Genomic DNA, 22,698 nt, shown 5'->3' on the forward strand with positions numbered 1-22,698 from the left:
TATATATATTTTTTTAAGACATGGTTTTATGTACCCCAGGCTGTTCTTGAACTCCTGGTCCTCCAGCTTCCACTTCCCAAGTGCTTGGATCAGAGGTGTGTGCCACCACTCCCAGCTTTCTCCCTGTTTTATTTTGTTTTAATTGTGCATGTCTGTGTGTGGGTATATACACATGATGCAGGTGCCCACAGGGGACCAGAGGCATCAGATCCCCTTGGAACTGGAGTTATAGGCATTATTGGCTGCCTGATATGGGTGGGTGCTGGGAATCAAAGTTGAGTCCTCAGGAAGAGCAGTACAGGCTCTTAAATGCTGAGCCATGTCTCCAGACCCATCTTCCTGTGTTTCAGGACATCTGTAGAGGTAGCAGAACCTCCAGGTCCCAGAAACAGAAGGTACTTCTCGAGGTCAGAGCCTGTTACTTCCACAGCTGACATTTAGGGTCACAGGTTCTGCTACACCAGTGCCTAGCACTGGGTCTTTTTAAAACATATATTTTATTTTTGTATGAGTGCTTGCCTACATGTATGTAAATGTACCACATGCATGCAGTGCCTGGGAAGGCCCTGGAACTGGAGTTCTAGGTGTTAGCTGCCATGTGGGTGCTGGGAAGCAAATCCAGGTCCTCTGTAAGAATAACCAGTGCTCTTAACCACTGAGCCATCTCTCTAGCCCCCTAAATTAAAATTAAAATATTTTTATTTTATGTATATGAGTGTTTTACCTGCATGTCTGTAAGTATACCATATACAATTCAATGCCCACCGAAGCCAGAATAGGGCGTCAGCTCCCCAGGAATTATAGTAATGGACAGTTATTAGCTACCATGTGGGTGCTGGTAACTGAACCTAGGTCCTCTGCAAAAGCAGCCAGTGGTCTTAACCACTGAGCCATCTCTCCAATCCCCTAGCACTGAGTCTTGATTGGCAGAAGAAGATACCTGTTTTTTGCGGAAGAACTTCTTTAGTATGTGTGTGATCTCTAATCCTTGAGTGCTACTGGAAGGGGCGAGGGTGGAGAGGACAGGGATGGAAGCCCTCAGTGGATGCATCTTTTTCTTTCTTTTTGTATATTTGAAACAGGGTCTTGCTGTGTAGCTCAGGCTGGCCTCTGATTCATCTCCATCCCCCTGCCTCAGCTCCCTGAGTTCTGGGATTGCAGGTATACACAACTATGCCTGGTTTAGAATGTACCTTTTGAAAGACAGACAAGTGAACAGTGATTTAAAACAGTGCAGGCTTTTATTTGCAGAAATAACCGGTGGGGTCTGGCGGGGGTCCTTGTAAGAATCGGAGCCTGGAGGCTGGAGAGATGGTTCAGCAGTTAAGTGCACTGGATGCTCTTGTAGAGGACCCAGGTTCAGTTTCCAGCTCCCATGTGTCAGCTAACAACCATCTGTAACTCCAGCTCCAGGGGATCTGATGCCCTTTTCCAGCCTGTGGGCACTGCATGATATGGGTGCACTCACATACATGCAGTCAATACACTCACATGCATAAAATAAAAATAGCAATAAAAAAAAGAAATTAGAGCCTGCCACTTACACTGGGGTAGTTGTAGGGCAGAGGAGAGGGGCAGGAAAGAGGTTTAAATTTTTCCTTTTTGGTCTGCAGTTGGCCATTGCTAGAAGTAGCCTGTGAGTAATCAAAGAATGTTAGGTAATCAATAAACATATTTTCTGGCTGTTATTACTTGGAGTCCATTAGACAGGGCAGTCAAAAATCTAGAAAAATTAGTTAATTTACTTCTAAAAATCAAATTACTCTAGTTACTGGAGTTGTTACAATTCAACCAAAATGGAGGCGCTGTACAAAATGGCCTGGCCTCCTCTGACATTTTCAGACATATATGAAATGGGGGGATGGAATCCAGAGCCTTGTACATGCTAGGCCAGTGGTTCTGCCACTACATCTCCAGCACCTTTTAAACATAGTCTTGACTTTTAGACTCTGTAAACGAATTCCTGTGTGTGTGTGTGCGTGTGTGTGTGTGCGTGTGTGTGTGCGCACGCGCATGAGCACCTGTGGCTAGGGATCAAATCTAGATCATGTCTATCCAAGGCAAGGGATCTACTGCTGAGCTATACCCAGCTCTGACTGACATAATTTAAAATAAAATTGAAGGACTGGAGAGATGGCTCAGCAGTTAAGAGCACTTACTGCTCTTCCAGAGGATCTGGGTTTAGTTCCCAGCACTCATGTGCTGACTAACACTTGTTTTTAACTCCAGTTCCAGTGACCTGACAGCTTTTTCTGGTCTTCTTGGGCACCAGACATGCACATGGTACACTTACATATATGTAGGCAAAACACTCATACATGTAAAAATAAAAAAAACTCTTTTTAAAAAACCAACAGTATTTTTTTAAAAGTCAATCAAAATTAAAAGACTCCTCAACTCTAAAAACCTTGGCAAGTAATCTAGATTTTACTGACTGTTTGCTGAGAAGAATGGAGGAAAGTACACAGAACAGCACTCTTGAATTAGACATTCTCTCTTGGTTTTACTCAGTCTCTAATCCTCACCCCCACCCTGACCCATTACCTATAAGAAATCCCTATCCTCATCCAGCTGGACTCTTTCACCCAGCAGAAGAAAAGCCCGCATTCGAACAGACCCCTGGCTGCTAGAGCAGGCCTCTGGAGGGCTTCAGTTCACCCCATCATATCTTCCCCTGTCAAATCTGCAAACAGCCTCTCTAAGCATCCAGTTTTCTTTCTTTCTTTTTTAAAAATATTTTATTTATTATTTTTATTTTATGTGTATGAGTGTATTGCTTGCATGTGTGTGAGTGCACCTGCGTCGTGCAATGCCGTGGTCAGAAAAGGGCTTTGGATTCCCCTGGAACTGGAGTTAAGGACGGTTCGTAGCCACCATGTGGGTGCTGGGAATCGAACCCAGGTCCTCTACAAGAGCAGTCAGTGCTCTTAACCTCTGAGCCATGTCTCCAGCCCCAGCATCCAGTTTTCTTAGGTCTGATTTGTCAGGCCTCAGGGTTCAAACTGACTAGCAATTTGAACTTCCTCCACAAAGTCAGCTAAGCCCTGGTCATTGCCCACAGCTAGGTTTCATGGGTCAAAGGCTGTGGCTCTTTAAAGGTGGCATGGTGGCGCATGCCTTTAGTCCCAGCACTCAGGAGGCAGAGACAGGCAGATCTCTGTGAGTTCAAAGTCAGCCTGGTCTACATGGTGAGTTCCAAGATAGCTGGGGCTACAGGGAGACCCTGTCTCAAAAAGACCAAAAAAAAAAAAAAAAAAAAAAAAAAAAGGTGGCTTTAGATTAGAAAGCTGCAGATCAGGCAAAGAAGAGGTCTTGTTCTCAGCTCTCAGACAAACAGGAATTGTCTTAGAGGATCGAGCCAACTCTGAGAAGGCCTTTTTTTCCCTGCTTCTGGGTGTGGAAAGTTGGCATTTAAAAAAAATTGCATTGACGTGTGTGTGTGAGTTTGTGTGTGTCTGTGTGCACATGTGTGGTGGAGGTCACCATGCAGCAGTACCTGAACCTATTTCTTTTTTGGGTTGCATTGTGTTGGGTTGAGTTTGCAAAAGGGTCTCCCTGGAACTCTATGTAGAACACACTGGTCTTGCTTTCACAGAGATTCACCTGTCTCTGACTCCTGAGTGCTGGGATTAAATGTGTGTCTCACTACATTTAGCAACAGCTTAATTCCTGAAGTCTTTTAAAACAGGAGTGAGTCCCATATGTTCTCAGAATTGTTCCCTTCTGATTTCTGTTGGAACTGTTCTTCCAACCAAAGTTGGAAAGAAATTAGGAACTTTTATTTTATTTATTTTATTATTATTATTATTATTATTATTAATTATTATTGAGACAAAATTTCCCTGTAGCCTCAGCTGGATTAGAGCTCACTATGTAGACCATGCTTGTCTGGAACTCACAGAGATCTACTTGCCTTTGTTTCGAGTGCTGGGTTTAAAGGGACAGCTGAAATCCCCCGCTCTAAGCTATAGTGTAACCCCTTCTGTTGCCAGTGTCTTAATAAGATTGGCTCAGACCTCAGATCTGTATTGATGTGGGGTGATGCCACATTATGGTGATGCTTACATAAAAAAAAACCTGAATCAGCATCCATTTTCGCTAAGAGGAACCCAAACTATTCTGAGAATCTGTTCCTTCAGATTTCTCTCTAGCCACTTGTGGTAGTATATGCCTTTAATCCTAGCACTTAGGAGGCACATACAGGCAGATCTCTGTGAGTTTGAGGCCAGCCTGGTCTACATATTGAGTTCTAGGCCAGCCAGGTCTATGTAGTAAGACCCTGTCTCAAAAAACAAACAACAATAATAAATCAGATTTCTCTTGAAACTGTGCTCCTGATGAAAGGCTCATTCTTCTACTGAAGCAGTCTATCCAGCATGAAATGGGGAAGGAAAAAGCTGAAGAATGTCTTATCAATAAATGTTCCCTTTCTGACCCCTACTGACCTAGAATAGCACACACAACCACAAACAGATGTTATCAACCTAGTCCCTGTTGTTTGCAATGTAAATAAGCTTTGTTGCTTCCAACAAATATCTGCTGTTTGTAGCACTTTTGTGTGCATGACGCTCACACACACATACACACACACTATTCCGGGTCAAGGGCAAGGAAGAGTCATAAGTAATTAAAGCTATATTCCTAGGTCATAAGAGGAGACCAAAGCTCAGTGATCTTGTCTACATTTATAAACAGCCTAAGATAGACACTGTTAAGGTTCAGATAGCCCTGCCCCCTCACCAACAGGATCCCAAGGATTTCTCATGCTCCTGAGAAAAGGGAACATAACTGATAAGCACCTTGGTCTTTGAAGTAAAGAGAAGCAGACTTTTCTCCACTGTTTGGCCAACACAGCAGGCTTTGATCTCTAAAGAGGACAGGTTTTAAAAGTCCCGCTCTCCCACTCCCCTCCACCACCCAACTTAAAAAAAAAATACAACTTCCTACCTTCTGCAGGAGGCAGAAGCCTCCGTTTTTAAAAGACCCCAGCTCAAGACCCAGGCAGACATTTTCCCTGCCCAGAAGGGAATCTGTCCCATGGTTCCTTTGCTAAGAAACCCTATTTTGATGGAGCTTTATCTGTGTCCTGGTGCTTCCTCCTGATCAACCCTATCGTCATATGGCTACTTTTTTTATCAGACACTTCCTGGAGTTCAGACTAGAGTGGCAATGGAGAACTCAAATTCAGTACAAGTAGGAAACTGAAGCAAAGGTGACCAGGGGAAGGATAAGTGTTCTAGTGGGCTTCTTTGTTGTGATAAAACACTCTGTACAAAAGCAACCTGGGGAGGAAACCTGGGGTCTATTTCATCTTCTATCTTACAGGTACAGGTTACAGTCCACCTTTGAAGGAAGACAGGAAGGAACTCATGGCAGGAACCTGAAGGCAGGACTGTTTGTATTACCTCCAACCAGGAAACTCACTCATAACCAAGGAAATACAGCAGGAAGCACTGAGGGTTTGGCTTGTTAACTGGCTCACTTACCCATTCATGCTGGGCTAGCTTTCTTATACAGCCTAGGGCCATAACCTGAGGAATGGTGCCACCCACAGTAGGCTGGGCCCTGCCTCATCAAAAAATAATTAAGACAATCCCCCACAGATGTGCCCAGAGACCAACCTGAGAAAATTCCTAAACTAAGGTTTCTCGTCTCAGATGATCCCTGGCCTTGTCAAGTTGTCAAATAAGGCTAACCAGGAAATAAGCCACCTGAGTCTTCAGAGTTGGTAGAAAACACCAGGACTCTCAATAAATTTGTGAACGGGTGCAGATGGCTAACTTTAGAGTGTTGTAGTAACCAAGTTAATAGGGCCATGGTAGGAAGCCAAGCACCTTCCAGTCTGTGGCCCCTTTACTCAATGACAACAATTTCATCTCCTCAGGATGCTGCAAAAATCTGAGGAGTTTGTAGTGCAGTTTAGGAATCTCCTGTAACAATCTGTTTCTCTTTGTGAACTACTTGAGTGCAGATGGTATCTTATGCTTCCAAAGCATTATAGGTGCTCAATAAATGATAAAAATAAAATGATGATGGGGCTGGAGAGATGGCTGGCTCAGCGGTTTAAGAGCCCTGACTGCTCTTGCCGAGGATCCGGGTTCGATTCCCAGCACCCACATGGCAGCTTACGATCCATCCTTAACTCCGTTTCCAGGGGTATCCGAAGCCCTTTTCTAACCTCCGCCGGCATTGCAGGACATGGGTGCACTCACATACAAGCAGGCAATACACTCATACACAAAATAAAAATAAAATATATTAAAAAATAAAATAAATGAAATATTAAAAAATAAAAAAATAAAATGATGAATGAGAAGACGACGCACCGGGCTTCAGAGGGAAGGGCGGAGGAAAAGCTATCGCAGAGCCCAGCCCAGAGCTGGAAAAGCACAGGCTTCAGGTCTACTGAAGGGGGCGGGGCTCAGAGGGCATAAACTGACATGTCAACGGACCAATCGCCGCTCAAAGGGGAGGGGATTTCGCTGTATCTTCGCCCCTCTCACAGAAAGTTACGTGATTCGGGCGCCGTTCGAACAGACCAATGGGCGGTCGAGAGTCTCGAGGTTGCCTCTCGCCGATTGGTTAGAGGATATCGTCCCGCCCTCCTCCTTTCACCTCCTGCCCCACCCCTTCGCGCAGAAGATGGCGGCGCCCAGCGGAGGAGAGGCCGCTCTTGGGCTTTGCAGAGGCTGACTCCCTCCGGCTCCCCGTTCGGGTGCCAGGCGCCGCAAGCGGGAGGACAGGGGCCGGGCGGGGACAGAGGCACCTGCGTGACTGGACCGCGAGCCCGCGCCCAGCCCGCGCCGCCCCCACCCGGCCCCGGTCCGGCCCTACCCGACCCCGTTCCCATCCTTCCCCGGTCTCCTCCCGGTCTGACCCGTTGCCCTGCCGTCGTACGCCGCACCAGGCTTCTAAAGCCGAGGTATTTCCAACAGTCAGGGCTCCATGTCACTTTAGAGATGTTTGGCCTCTTCCATCCCAAATAGCCCTCCCTCCAAACCCGGGACTCCTTTCCCTTTACCACGAATCTTTCCTCCAACCCACTTCTTCCTTAGGTCTTGGTTCTCCCTTTGTTAGAGACTCATATCCCTTCCAAATTAATCCCCGATTCCCCACAATATTGGCGACGTTGACATTCTCCTCACTGGGAGCCCGCCTTCCATTTGACCTAAACTCCATAGCCCTATCATGGAGGCTGTGTACCTGGTGGTGAATGGGGTGGGCCTTGTGCTGGACCTGCTGACCTTGGTGTTGGATCTCAACTTCCTGCTCGTGTCCTCCCTTCTGGCTACCCTGGCCTGGCTCGTGGCCTTCATCTACAACCTGCCACACACGGTACTGACTAGTCTCCTGCACTTGGGTCGAGGCGTCGTGCTTTCATTGCTGGCCTTAATTGAAGCATTGGTCCGGTTTACCTTTGGGGGATTGCAGGCCTTGTGTACTCTACTCTACAGCTGCTGTTCTGGCTTGGAGAGCCTAAAGCTCCTGGGACACCTAGCCTCCCATGGGGCGCTGCGGAGCCGGGAGATACTGAACAGGGGCCTCCTCAATATGGTCTCCAATGTCCATGCTTTGCTGCGCCAGGCCTGTGATATCTGTGCCATTGCCATGAGCCTGGTGGCTTATGTGATCAACAGCCTGGTCAACATCTGCCTCATTGGCACTCAGAACCTCTTCTCTCTGGTGCTGGCCCTGTGGGATGCAGTGACCGGGCCTCTATGCAGGATGACTGATGTGGTGGCTGCTTTCCTTGCCCACATTTCCAGCAGTGCTGTGGCCATGGCAATTCTGCTTTGGACCCCCTGCCAACTAGCACTGGAGCTTCTGGCCTCAGCTGTCCGCCTTCTGGCCAGCTTTGTGCTTTTCAATCTCACTGGTTTGGTGTTGCTGGCTTGTGTGTTGGCAGTGACTTTGACGGTGTTGCATCCGGACCTCACCTTGAGGCTGGCCTCCCGAGCACTCAGTCAGCTTCAAGCCCGCCCATCCTACCACCGGCTCAGAGAAGACGTTGTGCGGCTGTCTCGCCTTGCACTGGGTTTAGAGGCCTGGCGTAGAGTCTGGAGCCGCAGCCTACAGCTGGCCAGCTGGCCAAACCGGGGCGGGGCACCTGGGGCTCCCCACGGTGGCCCTAGGAGGAGAATCTTATCAGCCAGGATCCGGGGACAGGACACTCTTGAAGCAGAAGAGGAAGTGGACAGGAGCATCAGAGCTACACCTGCCCGGGGCAGAGAGAGACTCAATGAGGATGAGCCTGCAGCTGGGCAAGACCCATGGAAGTTGCTAAAGGAGCAAGAGGAGCGGAAGAAATGTGTTATCTGCCAGGACCAGAGTAAGACTGTGCTGCTTCTGCCCTGCCGGCACCTGTGCCTGTGCCAGGCCTGCACCGAGATCCTCATGCAACACCCTGTCTACCACCGCAATTGCCCGCTCTGCCGCCGCGGCATCCTGCAGACCCTCAATGTCTACCTCTGAAGACCACCCCCTTGCCTGTCAACCCTCCATGCTCAACGAACTAGGACAGCATCAACACCTCGCCTCCGGGTAAGGGCCTGAGTCAGCTCTGATGGCTGCTCTGCCAAGCCTCCAGCCATACATCCAGGATGTGGAGATGGAATGCTTTGGAAGACTCCAGTCTGGGTGGGACAGGGTAACGGTGTCTCTGAACTCCATGGGGCCTTTTGATGCTGAGGGTGGTATGTTACTATGCAAGGTTCCTGAGACTATTTGCAGTGGGCTGTCCTCCAGCCTGCCCAGTGCCTAGGGCCCACCCAGATGCCAGCCTTGGGGCTACCCTTCTCTGCTTCTTGTTTTTCTGTTGGGGTTTTTTGGTCCTTCCCCCATCTTGTACAGCCACAACACATCAGTGTCATTTGAGTATTTTGGCAACTCCTGGGGCTTTGGAGTGATCTTGATTTTTATATTCTTTGGTTTTTTTCTTATTTCGGAATGATCTTGAACCTTTATGTTTAGCCAGAAGCCCTGTGCCTGGTAAGTCTGGAGTAGAATCCCTCAGGTGTTCTTAGAACCACTTCTGCCTGTCACCTTTTGAGACTCCCAACCTGATCTGAAACCTGGGATTCGGAGTTTGCCCCTGGGTACAGGGGTGCATCTACATCTGGCTTTGGGACCATATACCCTTCTGACACCCCAAGTACACAGGGGGCCTCAAGAGATCCAACCAAGTTTCTACTCATTCCCCCTCATGCCCCACATGGGATAGAACATGGCATTCCTCCTTGTCTGCCCCTGGCACTAGGGTGGCAGTCTGCACACTTCACTAGGGTCCAAACAAGGGGTGAGGGCTCGGAGGGCATGCAGCTCCCTTAGGTCTGCCTGCCCAGTTTCCATGAATAAAGTTCTGTTGACAGTTCTGAAAGTGCCTGTGTGTGCTCCCTGTAAGTGCCAGCAGGTGCTTAGAGTGATTGGTGCTGCACCAGGTCTTCAGGCTGGCTGGGGTGAGAAGTGTGGTCTCTGGGGAACTGAGCTCAAAGGGAGGGGGTGGGGATGAGGAGATTGAGTGGCAGGGCTGTGCCCAGGGGAGAGCCCACCCCGAGCATGCTGCTTTGTGCTTGCCCCTTCTATCATATATGGCTCTGGAAAAGCTTTCTCTTCACCAGCTTTAAGATGTCATGAAGGGGAATATGAACTTCTGGCCTCCCCTGTGCTCCCAGTAGTGCCACTCTTTTCCCCAGGGCACAGTGGAGCCTGTTTTCTGGCAGCCTGGCTACTCTCTGGCTCCTGAAGGAACTGGTGTTTGTCTTTGTCTCTTGGCACAGAGCCTGGTACTGTGATGGGCTGGATGGAGTATGGCTTCGGGATTCTTGGTCGAGCCTGAGGGGGCCTAAGACCTGTCTTTCCCTGGGGCACAGGGGAATCTGGTGCCCTTTGATATAGCTGTGCTCACATGGCCAGCAGGAAGAGGAGGGGCACGCCTCTATAATTGTATGTTTCCTCTAGAAGCATAATGCTTGGGACTGTCTGCTGGAAGAGGAAGGAGATGGTGGGTCCTGAAGGAGGCCCCTCCACTCTGCATTAAGAGGTTGAGCTGATTGGGATTGGCAAACCCAGGTGTGTTAGTCATTAGATTGAGGTGGGGGCTCTCTTAGGAGGTGAGCCCCCAAGGGGCTCTCTGGTCAGCTTCACAGTTAATGGTTTGGCCCACCCAAGCTGTGCCCTGCATAGTGGGAACAGTTCCCCACCTCTACCTCAAAATTGGAGGCCTGAGGCAGGACTTGGCTTTTCCTTCCCCCAGTCCTGGAGAGGGAACTGAGCAAAGAGAGGCCTGGCTCCTTCCAGTCTCCGTTTAATGTGGAGGATAAACATTTTATTAGGAAAGATAAACTTCCTGAGCTGAGAAGGAAGGACCCCTTTTTCTTCCACCTCCATCTGGAATTCCTTTACTGTTTTTCATACCCTTCTTAACCACCCTAGAAGTCCAGACCTTAAACTACCCAAAGTTGTGGCTGTGTTCTAGAGTGGGGCGCCCTCTTGTGGTCATCTCAGACACTACTTATTTCTGGTTGGTTGGCTACACTTAACTCACCTGGGGTGAGAGCAATAGCTCTCCAGTCTTCCAGGTAAGAAGCAAGCAGCCAAAGCTGGTTCTTTTTTAGACCAGATGGTGGTATGTGTAGTAAAGCAGCTTCCACCTGGCTTGGCATCTTTGACTTAGAAAAAAGGTGCTCCTTTTTCTGGGTAGCCAGAGCCCCACATCAGGAGGCCACCCCTGTTCCCTGCCTACATAACTAGGTGGCAGCTCCTTGGAGCAGCGACTTTTGTTTATTATTTTTAGTTTTTATGTGTATGCCTGTATTGCCTGCATGTAGGTAAGTGCACCCATGTCGTGCAATGCCCGAGGAGGACAGAAGAGGCTGTTGAATCCCCTGGAACTGGAGTTACAGACAGTCGTTAGCTGCCATGTGGGTGCTGGGATTCAAACCCAGGTCTTCTGCAAGAACAGCCAGTGTTCTTAACCGCTGAGCCATCTCTCCAGCCCAGAGCAGCCTCTTATTCCCCTAGGACTGCTTTCTGTATATCCTGCCCCATGGCTCAGACTACTCCCAAGAACCTGCCCCCTACCAAAGATCACAGAAGAAAGGCTGAGGCCAGTGGAGGTTTTTGAGATTTATTGAGTAACTTCTGAGGAAAAGGCCAGGCTCTGGGAGCAGGAAGAATAGGTTGAGGACCCAGAGGAGGCACAGGACCAGGAAGGGAGCACCCAAACTTGGAGTCCTGCACTTAGAGTGCAACCAGGGACCTGTACTTGCCAGCACAGCACAGCACATTTTCAGTCTTGGGCAGAAACTCAAGCACTGCTCCATGCTGCCCACCCTGACCTCAGACAGCCTCTGCCTCCATTCCTTGCCAGTAGTAGGACCAGATGTGGCTTCCCCACTAGTCTTTCACAATATCCCAGGGGGGCCAGCCCTCCCAGTATGTGCCTGTCAGTGTTACACCCTCCTAGGAGCAAATGCCAGCTCCTGGGTCACTGGGTACTATGCGAAGACTGGGGAGCTGTGCCAATCAGAATAGACCAGAAATCCAGAGAAGGTGCTGTCTGTCTTGATGCTGGCATAGATGCCAATGTAATCACCCACGCCCACCTGCACCCACACCTGGTCCTCGGGCTCCAGCCTCACCATAGCACCCCCTGAGAGTGAGGCTGGCTTGGGCCACCCCCCGAAAAACTGGAAGAAAGAGGCGATAGACTCGCCGTTTTTGACCAGGTCGAACTGCAGACTGGCCCGGTAGACGGTGGCGTGGACGGCGAAGTAGTAGACGCCAGGCACCCGGCAGGTGAACTTGCCGGTGGTAGCATCATAATGTCCCTGTTCATTCAACAGCACTCGGTCAAAGGGTAGGGGAGCATCGGCTGGGGGAGGCTCCCTGCTTTCAGAGCGCTTGGCACTGAAGGCCGAGCGTGGGGGCACTGAGCACTCCCCAGGAGGTCCGGTAGCCCCCACGGGTCCCGCCTCTCCACGCTGCCCGGGCTCCCCACGTGGCCCTGTTAGTCCTGCGGGGGAACAGGAAAGGTTAGGAGTGTAGCAGCCGGGTCAGCCCCCAGCAGAGTGCTGAAAGGCAATGACCAGGACCCTCACACCTGCCGGGCATAGGGCAGCTCTGAAGGGCTGGGCAGAGGGACCTAGGAGTTCTGGCTCCTGCGGGCTGACTCACCCGGTCCACCCGCACCCACCCCACCCGAGCCCACTGGCATGGAGGGAAGCAGTGCCCCCTGGCGGGGGCCTCGAACCTCCCTGGACCGGCAGGCACCATTGAGGCCCGGTGGTGCGCACTAGGATGTCCCGGTGGACAGCAACCAAAGTTACTTCTTACCCGGCCTCCCGCCCTCGCCTTTTTCGCCCGGAGCTCCCGGCATGCCGTCTCGGCCATCACGGCCATCGCGACCAGGCAGGCCCTGGCTGCCATGGTGGCCTGGTGTGCCTGGAAGGCCGGGTTGCCCTGGACAAAGGCTGGGGATCTTGTTGTCATCCATCGGGGGTGAGCCCGACGCCAGCCCTAGGAGCAGCAGGGCCAGAAGCGGCTTCATGATGCTGCTGACACCAGGAGCCCAAACACCGGGATCCTCTTGTGGTCTGTGGGCTGGGCAGGACTGGAGTCGGAACCCAGAATCCTGGGCCCACCTAGCTCCCAACCCAGATGGCGCCCAGCAGGTCCTCACCCCACCGTCATGCCCCTGGCTGAGCACTGTGTAAGGGGATGAAGAGGGGGGTGTCCTAGGCTGAGAACCCAGAGAGCATAGGAAAGGAGAGACTAGCCCTTCTTCCTTCTTCCCGCGTTCCTGCCCCCTCCCCCAGCTGGCGCCCAGGCTTTCCCACAGTCCCCACCCCCACTGTCCTCTTCTGCCAGACTCACTCCTTCCAGGCTCCCCAGCTCCCCCAACAGCTTGCTCTCTCACTCTTAGACCCTCCAGCTGGCCTTGCCCCTGCCCCTTTACCCCAGCCAGGCGCCCCCTGCCCTCGCTGTCTCCAGCTTCTGGTTACTCCCTGCTGGCTCCACTCTGCTCCTCCCAGACTCCTGGAGGAAACTAGTTGTTCAGGGGCCAAGAGCTCCGGGGCTGGGAAATAGCAGGGAAATAACTCGTGGTGTCGCCCGGCGGACTGCCAAAATTTGGGGGGGGGGGGGGACTTGAGCCTGCGTCGTTGAGAGGCTGAACTATGAGACAGACAGGACTGGAGGAAGGGATGGGACAGTAACAGAAACCAAGGTCAAGACTAGTAGGGGGTGGGAGGTGGGGAGAGCTGGATCAGCAGAGAGTCCAGGGTGAGTTCCAGAGTCAGAGACACAGTGGACCCTCAAGCTTAGAATAGGATCTGCCCCATCAGGCATTCAGTACAGTTTTGTTGACTTAAAAAAAAAAAAAAGCTGAAGGTCAGGTGACAGTGAAGTTAGGCAAATGGAAAGGGGGTTAGGTAGGAGACAGGAAATCAGGGTCAGGGACTTAGGGACTTGGATGGGAAACCTGCTAGACTGTCCAGTGGCATAGTAGACAGCCTGCCCATTGCCTAGGGCTGTCTTGGCAAGTAAAAGGATAGGAAAGAGGCAGGGCAAGGAAGATGGGAGGGTCCCACCAGCCCTGGATTGAGGACTTCTCCTCTCCCTGGGAGGCTCCCAGAGAGGATGGAAGAGTCCCATGCCCAGGTCATGCCTCTCTTTGTTTTCTGCCTGCCCTACCCACCCATATAGGCAGAGGAAGGGCAGGCAGAGGGTAGGGGCTGGCTTCAGGTCAGGGCTGGGCACAAGCTTCCAGGCCCACTGCCTCAGGTAGCCTGTTGCAGTTGAAGGGCCAGGGGGTGCCCAGTAGTGCCAGGCCAGACTGGCACTGATGTTCTGCCTCCTGGCAGACAGAACGACAAGGAGGCAGGATGTTGCCCAGTAGAGTGCAGCGAGGGACTAGCAGACCACAAAGGAACCTCTGGAAATTCTGGTAGCAGGGCAGATTTGTCAGACTCTGTGTGGGGAAGAGATAGCCCTCAGGTGTCCAGTTCCCAGGCTCCCACCCCTTCCTATGGCCTCCCTCTTTGTCTCAGACCCAGTACCTTGTAGCCTCTGAGGGTATCTACCACCTCTGCCTGGGTGGCCATGCCCACCCAGATGTTAGGGAAGGCTGTGGTATTGTAGCTCAGTCCAAGGCACATCTCCACCTGGATAGGTTCACAGGCCAGCACTGTAGTGGGGAGGAGAGGGTCACAAGATGCTGTATGGCCCTGGGTCTTTGTTTCCACATGGGTCATATAGAGTTGTGAAACTCTCAGGAGGCAACACAGCTGTTTCACACATTCCAAGGAACCCTGCTGTCCCTCCAGAGCCTGAGCCTGCATTTGCCGACCCCGGGCATCATGCAGACCATTCTGATCTCAGGGAATGTGGGGTACCCACACTGGGGACCTCTTGGGTACCAAGAATACTCTTTTATATGCAAAATCTCATCGTCCTGTTTGTTTGAGACAGTCTCATTATATAGCCTTGGCTGGCCTGAAACTCAGAGATCTGCCTGCCTCTGCATCCCAAGTGCTACCCCTGTGCTCCCATGCCTGGCAAATCTAACTATCTTTGAAGTAGACTCTGGAGAGGGACTCTGTATGTGATGGAGGTAGTTGATTCTTGACTCCTACATTCCTATGTCTTTTTTTTTTTTTTGGTTTTGGTTTTGGTTTTTTTTGAGACAGGATCTTTCTGTAGCCCCAGCTGGCTTGGAACTTGCTATATAGACCAAGCTGGGCTCAATTTCACAGAGATCCAACTGCCTTTGCCTCTTGAGTGCTGGGATTAAAGGTATGTGCTACCACATCCAGCTTCCCATGTCCCTATGAGGTGACAGCAAATGCCATGCCCCCACCAACTGAGAGTCCTTTCAAGACTGTGAAAGGGTCAGGAAAGCGAGGCCCAGACCATCAAAGAGGGAAGAAAGGGATGTGGAGAAGAGTGTGGGAGGGTTTCTCTGAGTGGGGCACACAGGCTGTTCTGGTCTGCAGGCCCTGTTCAGGATGCCAGGGGCAGGCTCCTCACCTGGGGGTTGGATCAAGGGACTGCTACAGTTGTCATTGCTGTTATCTTTGCAGTTTCTCCACAAGTCACACATCCATTGCAGATCCCTACAGCCTCCGTTCTGGCAGAGCTCTCTGGGCCTACAAGGGTCTGTGGGCACAGGGGCATGACAGTGCCCTAGGACATGCCTGTACCTACTGCCCTCCAGGTGCTCTTTGATGTTCCTTGGAAGAACCTCTGTTGCCCATATCCACCTTCCCAGAGGAACCTACTCTCTGTGGCATTGAAGGCCCGGTAGGTGGCTGAGAAGCCACTGTTGCTGACACCGTCATCTGTTCTAAAAAGCACAGTCACCTGGTGCTGTGAGGAGACAAGGTGGAGCAGTGGCTTTGTCCCACAGAACCTGCCAAGAACAGAGAAGTGTCCTGGGGACAGGCCACTGTCCAGGCCTTGGGGCTCTGAGCTGGGCTTCGGCCTTCTGGGGGTTATAGGTAACAAGCTTGCTGACATACTATTTGGTTACAAAAGTATTAAATGACTTCTTGAACTTGACCCCTTAGAGATGGGAAGAGTCAGGGAGGGAGTGGAAGGAAAGGCGCTGCAGGTTGGAAGAGTGTGGCAGGGGATCGTGGAAGTGAAGGCTTGGAGATAAGAAAGCACATGTTGTTTCAGGGTGCTAGTAAATTGAGCTCTGGCTTGAAGCAGCACAAGACAGTGAAGCTGGGGACTCGGGCCCACATGAGCCTGGTCTGTCAGGCTGTAGGGGACCGGTTGCCTACTGCTCTTGTCCTGGTTGGTACCTGCCCAGGAGGCTGAAGGTCCCTGAGTTGCTGGTCTCATAGACTTCCATGTAGTCATACTTGCACTCCTCCTGTGCCTCCAGGCTGAAGTTGTGGAACTGTAGTTCTACACCATGTCCCACAGGCACTGAGATGTGCCAGGCACAAAACTAGGGGAGGACACAGATGGGATAACTCACAGGGACCTGGACATTCAAGGGGGTTTGTTACCCAGAGCAACCTAGGCAGGGGATGTGTGGTGGTTGCCCACCTTACTTCCATCAAATAGGAAGGGCCACTCTGGGCTCACACCTGTAATTCCGGCACTTGAGAGGAAGAGGCCGGAGATATAGAGGTCAAGGTCAACCTGGACTAGATACTAAGTTCCAAGGTAGTCTGAGCTATATTGGGAGACTCTGTCTCAAGGAAACAAAAGCTGGGGGTGTAGTGAAGTGATAAAACACTTGCCTAGCATGTGCAAAGCCCCAGGGTTGAGCTCCAGTATGGGAGAAACAATAAGGCTTGGCACGGTAGCTCACACCTATACTCTCAGCATTCAGGAGGCTGGGGCAGGATTCCCATGAGATACAGATCAGCATGGGCTACAGTGTGAGACCTTGTCTGTAAATAATAAATAAATACCCTTTAAAGATGTCCGGTCTCAGAGATTGGTGAGTTTACCCAGCATGGTAATATCTGGGTATGCAGTTAGTACTTAAAAATGCCTCCTTCTGGTCTGCTTGATCTGACCTTCCCAAGTACAAGACAATACCTGTTCCCAGTCATACCAACCTAGGCACTCTGGTGTTCTCTGTGTGCTATACCAGTCCCCACACGCACTGTACTTACCTGTTGTTGAGGATACTGCTTTGGGTAGTTAGGAGAGGAGAACACACCCTGGAGCCCAATCAGATTCCCTCCACACTCTGCAGAAAGATCAAATGGCCCATGAGTGGCCAGGCAAGAGAATTCTGGACCAGAAGAATGACTGGACAAGGGGTGCTGGTGAGAGCACTGAAGTTCAGGTCTGGGTCAGAGCCGTGGAGCCCTGTCTGAACCTGGGTTAGAAGCCTGAAGACTGTGCTTGCTCTTTGCCTGGCAGCACCCTTACCAGAGATCTTGGAGCTGCAGTTGGTCTCATCACTGCCATCAGCACAGTTGACCAAACCGTCGCACACAGAGTCAGGTTGCAGGCAGAGCTGGCCACAGTGGAACTCATTATGGGCACAACTCCCTAGAGAGGGGCATGTACCACTGGTGGGGGGAGGCGTGTCAGAATCCTACAGAGTCCCCTCCCTTTTTGCCAGTACTGGGAGTAGGTGGAAGGGAGGCAGGTGTGAACATGGTGGGAAGCCACTCACAATGCCCAGGTACCACAGCCTGGTACCAGGCCTGGAAACCAGACCCTTCTATACCGCTGTCAGAGATGAAAGCCACACGAATGTGGCTGGCGTTGATGTTGAACGTGGCGGGAGGCACTTTCCCACATATCCTGCAAGAAGCCAGGTTGAGGGTGATGGAGGCTCTGAGTTCAGGTCAGAAACAGGTCAGAGAAGGGAAGCGAACTTCCCTAGGCCTCGTAGCAAGGCAGTGGCAGGGGAAGGAGCAGAGGTCAGGTTTGTTGATTTCCTTCTAGTCCAGCCTTTCTGCTTCAGCTTCCTGTTTCTCTACACTTCAGACAGGTGAGATCCTCTGAGTGTAGAGAGACCCACCTGAGAAGATGGCCTGCTGACTCAGTGGTGATTTCCAAGCGATCAAAAGAGCAGGAGAACACACCCTGTATGTTGAGGGCTTTGATCTTGAGCTGTATTGCCTGGTCTGTGGCCACCTGGATATTCCAGATGCAGTGGCTGTTGGGTGGGTAAGGGTCTGGGTAGTTGGGGCTGCTGAAAAATCCTCTTGGACCAGGAAGGAGGCCCCCACAGGCTGCAGAGATGGAAGTTAGAGTTCAGAGGTCAACAGGAGAGAGGCCTTCCCGCTCCACCAAGGTGCCTCTTCCAGGCCTCACCTCCCTCCTGTCATCTTGGGGCCGCCTTCAGAAAAGCTTCCCTCAGTACTCACTGGTTTGGTGTGTGGGGCTCATACCTGCTTCCTGCTGCCCTGTGGTTGCTGGGTAGGTGGTGGTGGTGGTAGGGTTGGCGGTAGGGGTAGTACCCATGATGGGCAAGCCTTGGGTAGGCAGTGGGCTCTCGGTGGCCCTGGGGAGCGATGTAGCCTGCAACTCTGGGGGTAGGAGGATGGAGGAGAAGCATTTATAGGAGTTGGTCTTTGGGGCTAGTAGAGCAGCTCATGGACTTCTCCATGTAAACTCCTCCCAAGCACACAGAGTACTTACGGGGTAGGATGACAGGTACCAGTAGCCCCAGCAGCAGGAGCAGCAGGCCACTGAGCAGAAGGATGAAGAGCCAGGAAAAGTGGCAGTCTGGTTGCAGCCCTCGGGGACGCCGGCCTGCAGGATGTGCACAGTAGGCTTCTGAGAGGCACCCCTCCCGTGGACATCTTTCATGTCCTACTGTCCTCAGCTCCTGTACTGTGTCCTACCCACAGGCCACCCCTGAAACAGTTACCGTGCTGGGAAACGTGGAGGCTGTTGGTGGTATCTTGCTGCAAGGCCGGTAGAGGGCAAGAAGACCCTACTTCGGCCTCAAAAGCTGGATTGCAGAACTCCATCTGGAAGGCAAAGGCTTGTGGGCTGAGGCAGGCAAGGACATGAGGACATGGGGTCGGGGGGGTTCCATGTGGGCCTTACATTGCTCATCTCAGTTGCCTCTGGGCAGAGGATGACATCTGAGTAGTCTTTCATGGCCCAAGGTTCTGCATGGCTTTCTGGAGTCCCTGTGACAGTCCAAGGCTCCTGAGGGCTCACTCCCTGACCATAGCTCTCTATCAAGTGAGCAGGCCTTTACTTTCTGAGGAACAAGGCTGCCAGGCTAGACCAGTTCTCTGACTGCCTTTGGCAGACCGGCTGGGTCTCCAGGCTATTCTGTCTCCATGTGGGGGAGGGAACTGATTCGAGAAGGAATTCACAAAGGCACAGAATGGTCCTTAATCCAACTCAGCTGAGGATGCTGAGGTCAAGACCCTGGCACCAAGAGGCAGTTCTTAAAGGCACAGGCAGTGGCTGTGAGTACCTGCAAAGGAAGCGAGTGTTCCGTGGGGATGCAGAGCACACCATGCCTTTCCTTCTTACCCAAGGTATTGAGGGAGCTCCTGAAGAGTTCTGAGGGTGGAGAGTATGACTGTAGTGCAGGCGTTGGGGCCCCAGGTGGTCTGAGAGAGAGGGAAGCTGGGGTAGAGGCTGGCTGTTTAAGGTCTATGCTTCCTAAAGGCCCTGAACAAAGCCAGTTATCCACCACTTCTTCCCATCTGAGTGACAGTCATTAGCTAAGCCAGAGTCTTTGGAAAGCAACCCTCCTTTTAAACAGTTTAAAAAAATATTTTTATTTTATGTGTATGAGAGTTTTGCCTCCGTATATATAAGTGTACCATGAGTGTGCAATGCCCACAGAGGCCAGAAGAGGACAGCTGTGAGCTGCCATGTGGGTGCTGGGAACCTAACCCATGTCATCTGGAAGAACAAGAAGTGCTTTTAACTGCTAAAACATTGCTCCAGCCCCTCTCCCCTTTTTTGTTTTTTGAGAGAAGGCTCATGTTACCCAGGCTGTCTTCAAACATGACCTTGGACTGTTTTTTTTGTATGTGTATTTATGTATGGTATATTTGTGTATGCATATGTATGTGCACAAATGTGTGTGGGGGTGTGCATGCATGGGTGTGCATGTGCAAGTGCAACTAGAGGCTAGAAGTTGACACCAGGTGTCTTCTTTGGTCTCTCTCTACCTTGACTATAGAGGCAGGGTCTCTCACTTGAACCCAGAGCTCCTCGATTGTGCTAGTCTAGCTGACCATCCTGCTCCAGGGATCTCCTGTCTCTGCTTCCTGAGTGCTGGGAACACAGGAGGGCTGCCATGCCCAACTGGCATTTGGAGCTTGTATATGGGTGCTGGAGATCCCAATGGCAAGTGCTTTACCTGCTGAGCCATCTCCCCAACAGGACCTTGATCCTCTTGTCTCCACATCCCAACTGCTGCAATTACATGTGTGCACTACTGCATGGTGCTGGAGACTAAATCCAGGCTTCATGCATGCCAGGCAAGTGCTATACTAACTAAGCTGCAGCCCCAGCTCTATTTGTTGTTGTTTTGTTTTGAGACAGGATCGGTCTGTGTTGAGGCTAGCCTCAGATTTGCAGCAGTTCTCTTGCCTTAGCCTTCTAAGTGCTGGGATTATAGGTATGTGACTAGGACTAGAAGCCATTACAGGAAAGTAATGGCCTGAGGAGATGGCTTCCCACATTTGGGTCCCCAAGCCTTTAGGAGAAAGGGAGTTGAACCTAAAACTGAGTAAATCCTAAGCACGCGCTTCTGTGGCATACAACTTTCACTTTCTGAGGGGGCTGAGCCATGTCAGGAGAGCAGAGGGGTTAGAGTGCCTCCAGAGAAGGGTCAAGGGAAGGGTTCAATGGAGACAGAAGAATCAAAGCAGATTTTTTTTTCTTTTTTTTTTTTTTAAAAATTTTTGGTCTTTTTGAGACAGGGTCTCCTTGTAGCCCCAGCTGGCTTGAAACTCACTATGCAGACCAGGTTAGGCTTAAACTCATAGAGATCCACCTGCTTCTGCCTCCCAAGTGCTGGGATTTAAAGGTGTCTACCACCACTCCTGGCAAATTTTTTCATTTTGTATTTTATGTATATGAGTGTTTTGCCTGCATGTATGTAAGTGTACCATGTGCATGCAATGCCCGTGGAGGCCAGAAGAGGGCAATGGATTCCCTGGAACTGGAGTTAAGGATGTCTGTTAGCTGCCATGTGGGTACTGAGAAACAAACCTGGGTTCTCTGCAAGAGCAGCCAGTGCTCTTAACCACTGAGTTATCTCTCCAGTCCCAGTTTCTAAATGGACTCACAACTCTGAGTTGGTATTGTCATGCTCAGATTACTGATGAGGTACTGGGGCCAGAGAGATGAGTAATATTGAACTATGATTGCTTGCCACTTCCTTCTGCCCTTGGTATCCCACACAAGTGCTTGCTAATATCACGAAAGACCAAGGCCAGGGGACCCTCAGCAGTGTCCAGTTCAGAGAGAACTAGCAGGGCCCCACCGGATCATGCTGGTTTTGCTGCTGGACATGTGTGACTGTTTCAGGCTGGGTATTCAGCTCACTTCCTAATAGGTGCAGAGTAGGAAAATTCTGCAGAGTCTTGCCAAATGCAGTCACCAATTCAACCAAAAGTGGAGAGCTCAAACGAGAGAGAACCGGGTGAATTCCATTCTGCCTCTGCCACAGCCAGGTGGTATGGCCTTGGGTAGGTCTGAGTCCTCTGCACCCTCACTGCCAAAATGACAGCATGGGCAAGGTGACCGCTATGGTCCCACTTGTGAAGCTTTATAAAATATGAATTTTTCTGAGCACTGATCAATCAAAAATGAATTCTAAGACTGGTGAGAGACTTAGAGAGTAAGGGCACTTGTTGCTAAGCCTGAAAACTTGAGTTCAATCCCTGGAATCCACATGGTAGAGGAAGAGAAACAACTCTCAAAAGTTCTACAAACAAGCCATGATATGCACATGCTACCCCCCCTAAAATAAATAATAAATGTAAAAAAATGAATTCTCTAAATTGAGGCCAGGGAACCACCGGTATGTAAATTCCAACTTGAACGTGTATTTGGAGAAAAAGTGACTTTAGAGTGAAAACACCCAAGCAGAGACCTTCAATTCACAGGTGAAGCACTAAGGCGCACAAAAAGCGAGGTTCCTGTTCAAGGTCACAAGAGCAAGCATAGAGGGCGCACCTTCCCTCAGGCAAGGCTGGCAGGCACAGCAGCGTGGGGGAAGAAACCCAAGTTGCTAGGAGGTGGAAACAAAGAAATGTGGGGACAGACCTGCTTGTGTTTGGGGTTTGCACAGGACTAGGGACTGTTGCCATGGGGATGAGAAAGCACCACAGGGTAAGTAGTGAAAGGATTGCTGGGAGCCAGGGCTGAGGGTTTTAGTTGAGTCCTTGCTTCAGTATTCTCTGTTCCCCAGGGGAAAACTACCAAAACAGACCAGTGGCTTCTACTTCCAATGACAAACTAGTCACCATCTTCCTGGCTACAGGCCTGTTTCTCTCTCAAAGAGGATCTTGTTTACCTGTGGTTGGGAGAAGCCATCACCTTTTAAATATCTTATCCTGGGTGGGTAGGGAAGTCCAAGAGAAGTCACAGGGTTTGTGTTGCTGCTTTAAATCTTTCTTCTCATGTTGTAGATGTGGCTCAGTAGGTAGAGCATGGGCCTAGTGTACCAGAGGCCCTGGGTTTGATCCCCAGCACCACCTAAAATGGGATGGCAGAGACACAAAGGCCTATAATGGAATCCCAGTCATTCCAGAGGCAGAGCCAGTTGGACTACAAGAGACCCTGTCTCAGAATAACAAAAGTTAAATCTTTCTTTTCCATTCTTGGGAAATGCCCAGATAAAAAGCCCTTGCCACAGCCTTCCTTCATGATGTGGGCCACACAGCAGCACACAGGCCCTGTTGACAGCAGGTTCTTGTATCTCAGCAAAAACAGGCCTTGATTTTTTTTTGAGTGTCAGGAGCAGTGACAGTAGCTAGAAAGAATCCCAATGGGACATTCTAAGCTTAGGGTGAGGGGATGGGGTGGGGGTAGGGCAGGACATTCAGCTTCGTTAGTTCAAAGATTAGTTGAAGAAACGGAAAAGCTGAACAGTACCAAGAATTGAGAGAGAACCCCTCCCCCCAAGAGACAATGGCTTCTCAGGAGAGTCTTAAAGAGTTTATCTCTTTAAATATTTAAGTCTGCAGTATTCCTTTCATTTTGAAAGAGACTCATATGTAGCAAAGACTG

At 50.8% G+C, this 22,698-nt stretch overlaps 3 protein-coding genes across 5 annotated transcripts; 1 reads left to right on the forward strand and 2 right to left on the reverse strand.

Annotated features, from left to right (window-relative positions):
• The first annotated feature begins 6,623 nt into the window (after positions 1-6,623).
• Positions 6,624-9,371, forward strand: Rnf26 (ring finger protein 26). The gene has a single exon (XM_008825989.3). It carries the CDS (start codon positions 7,189-7,191, stop codon positions 8,470-8,472), a length of 1,284 nt encoding a protein of 427 aa, XP_008824211.1. The 5' UTR covers positions 6,624-7,188; the 3' UTR covers positions 8,473-9,371.
• A 1,738-nt stretch (positions 9,372-11,109) lies between these two features.
• On the reverse strand, positions 11,110-13,067 carry C1qtnf5 (C1q and TNF related 5). Of its 2 annotated transcripts, none has more exons than XM_008825992.3 (3): positions 12,956-13,067; positions 12,334-12,600; positions 11,110-12,013 (listed from the first exon to the last, which is right to left on the reverse strand). In XM_008825992.3, exons 2-3 carry the CDS (start codon positions 12,545-12,547, stop codon positions 11,496-11,498), a joined length of 732 nt encoding a protein of 243 aa, XP_008824214.1. In that variant the 5' UTR covers positions 12,548-12,600; positions 12,956-13,067; the 3' UTR covers positions 11,110-11,495. The 2 variants fall into 2 exon arrangements, with proteins under 2 accessions (XP_008824214.1, XP_008824215.1); XM_008825993.3 differs by having other exon boundaries at positions 12,874-13,009.
• An 87-nt stretch (positions 13,068-13,154) lies between these two features.
• Positions 13,155-22,212, reverse strand: Mfrp (membrane frizzled-related protein). Of its 2 annotated transcripts, none has more exons than XM_029560129.1 (14): positions 22,006-22,212; positions 18,535-18,916; positions 18,353-18,455; positions 18,121-18,234; positions 17,871-18,008; positions 17,498-17,711; positions 17,147-17,277; positions 16,897-17,019; positions 16,635-16,711; positions 15,807-15,955; positions 15,279-15,409; positions 15,028-15,156; positions 14,058-14,185; positions 13,155-13,969 (listed from the first exon to the last, which is right to left on the reverse strand). In XM_029560129.1, exons 2-14 carry the CDS (start codon positions 18,586-18,588, stop codon positions 13,745-13,747), a joined length of 1,716 nt encoding a protein of 571 aa, XP_029415989.1. In that variant the 5' UTR covers positions 18,589-18,916; positions 22,006-22,212; the 3' UTR covers positions 13,155-13,744. The 2 variants fall into 2 exon arrangements, with proteins under 2 accessions (XP_029415989.1, XP_008824213.1); XM_008825991.2 differs by having other exon boundaries at positions 21,983-22,212.
• Between the last annotated feature and the right edge of the window lie 486 nt (positions 22,213-22,698).

Source organism: Nannospalax galili, unplaced genomic scaffold, assembly GCF_000622305.1.
Source record: "Nannospalax galili isolate Female #2095 unplaced genomic scaffold, S.galili_v1.0 scaffold229, whole genome shotgun sequence".
NCBI lineage: Eukaryota > Metazoa > Chordata > Mammalia > Rodentia > Spalacidae > Nannospalax > Nannospalax galili.

Excerpts from the sequence above, each read along its gene's own strand:
- C1qtnf5 (XM_008825992.3), bottom strand. The coding sequence starts at position 12,547 with ATGAAGCCGCTTCTGGCCCTGCTGCTCCTAGGGCTGGCGTCGGGCTCA. Across the intron at positions 12,014-12,333 it reads AGGCGAGGGCGGGAGGCCGG|GACTAACAGGGCCACGTGGG; the intron begins GTAAGAAGTAAC and ends GTTCCCCCGCAG.
- Rnf26 (XM_008825989.3), top strand. The coding sequence starts at position 7,189 with ATGGAGGCTGTGTACCTGGTGGTGAATGGGGTGGGCCTTGTGCTGGAC.
- Mfrp (XM_029560129.1), bottom strand. The coding sequence starts at position 18,588 with ATGAAAGACTACTCAGATGTCATCCTCTGCCCAGAGGCAACTGAGATG. Across the intron at positions 18,009-18,120 it reads GGTACCTGTCATCCTACCCC|AGTTGCAGGCTACATCGCTC; the intron begins GTAAGTACTCTG and ends TCCTACCCCCAG. Across the intron at positions 17,712-17,870 it reads CACAGGGCAGCAGGAAGCAG|CCTGTGGGGGCCTCCTTCCT; the intron begins GTATGAGCCCCA and ends CCATCTCTGCAG.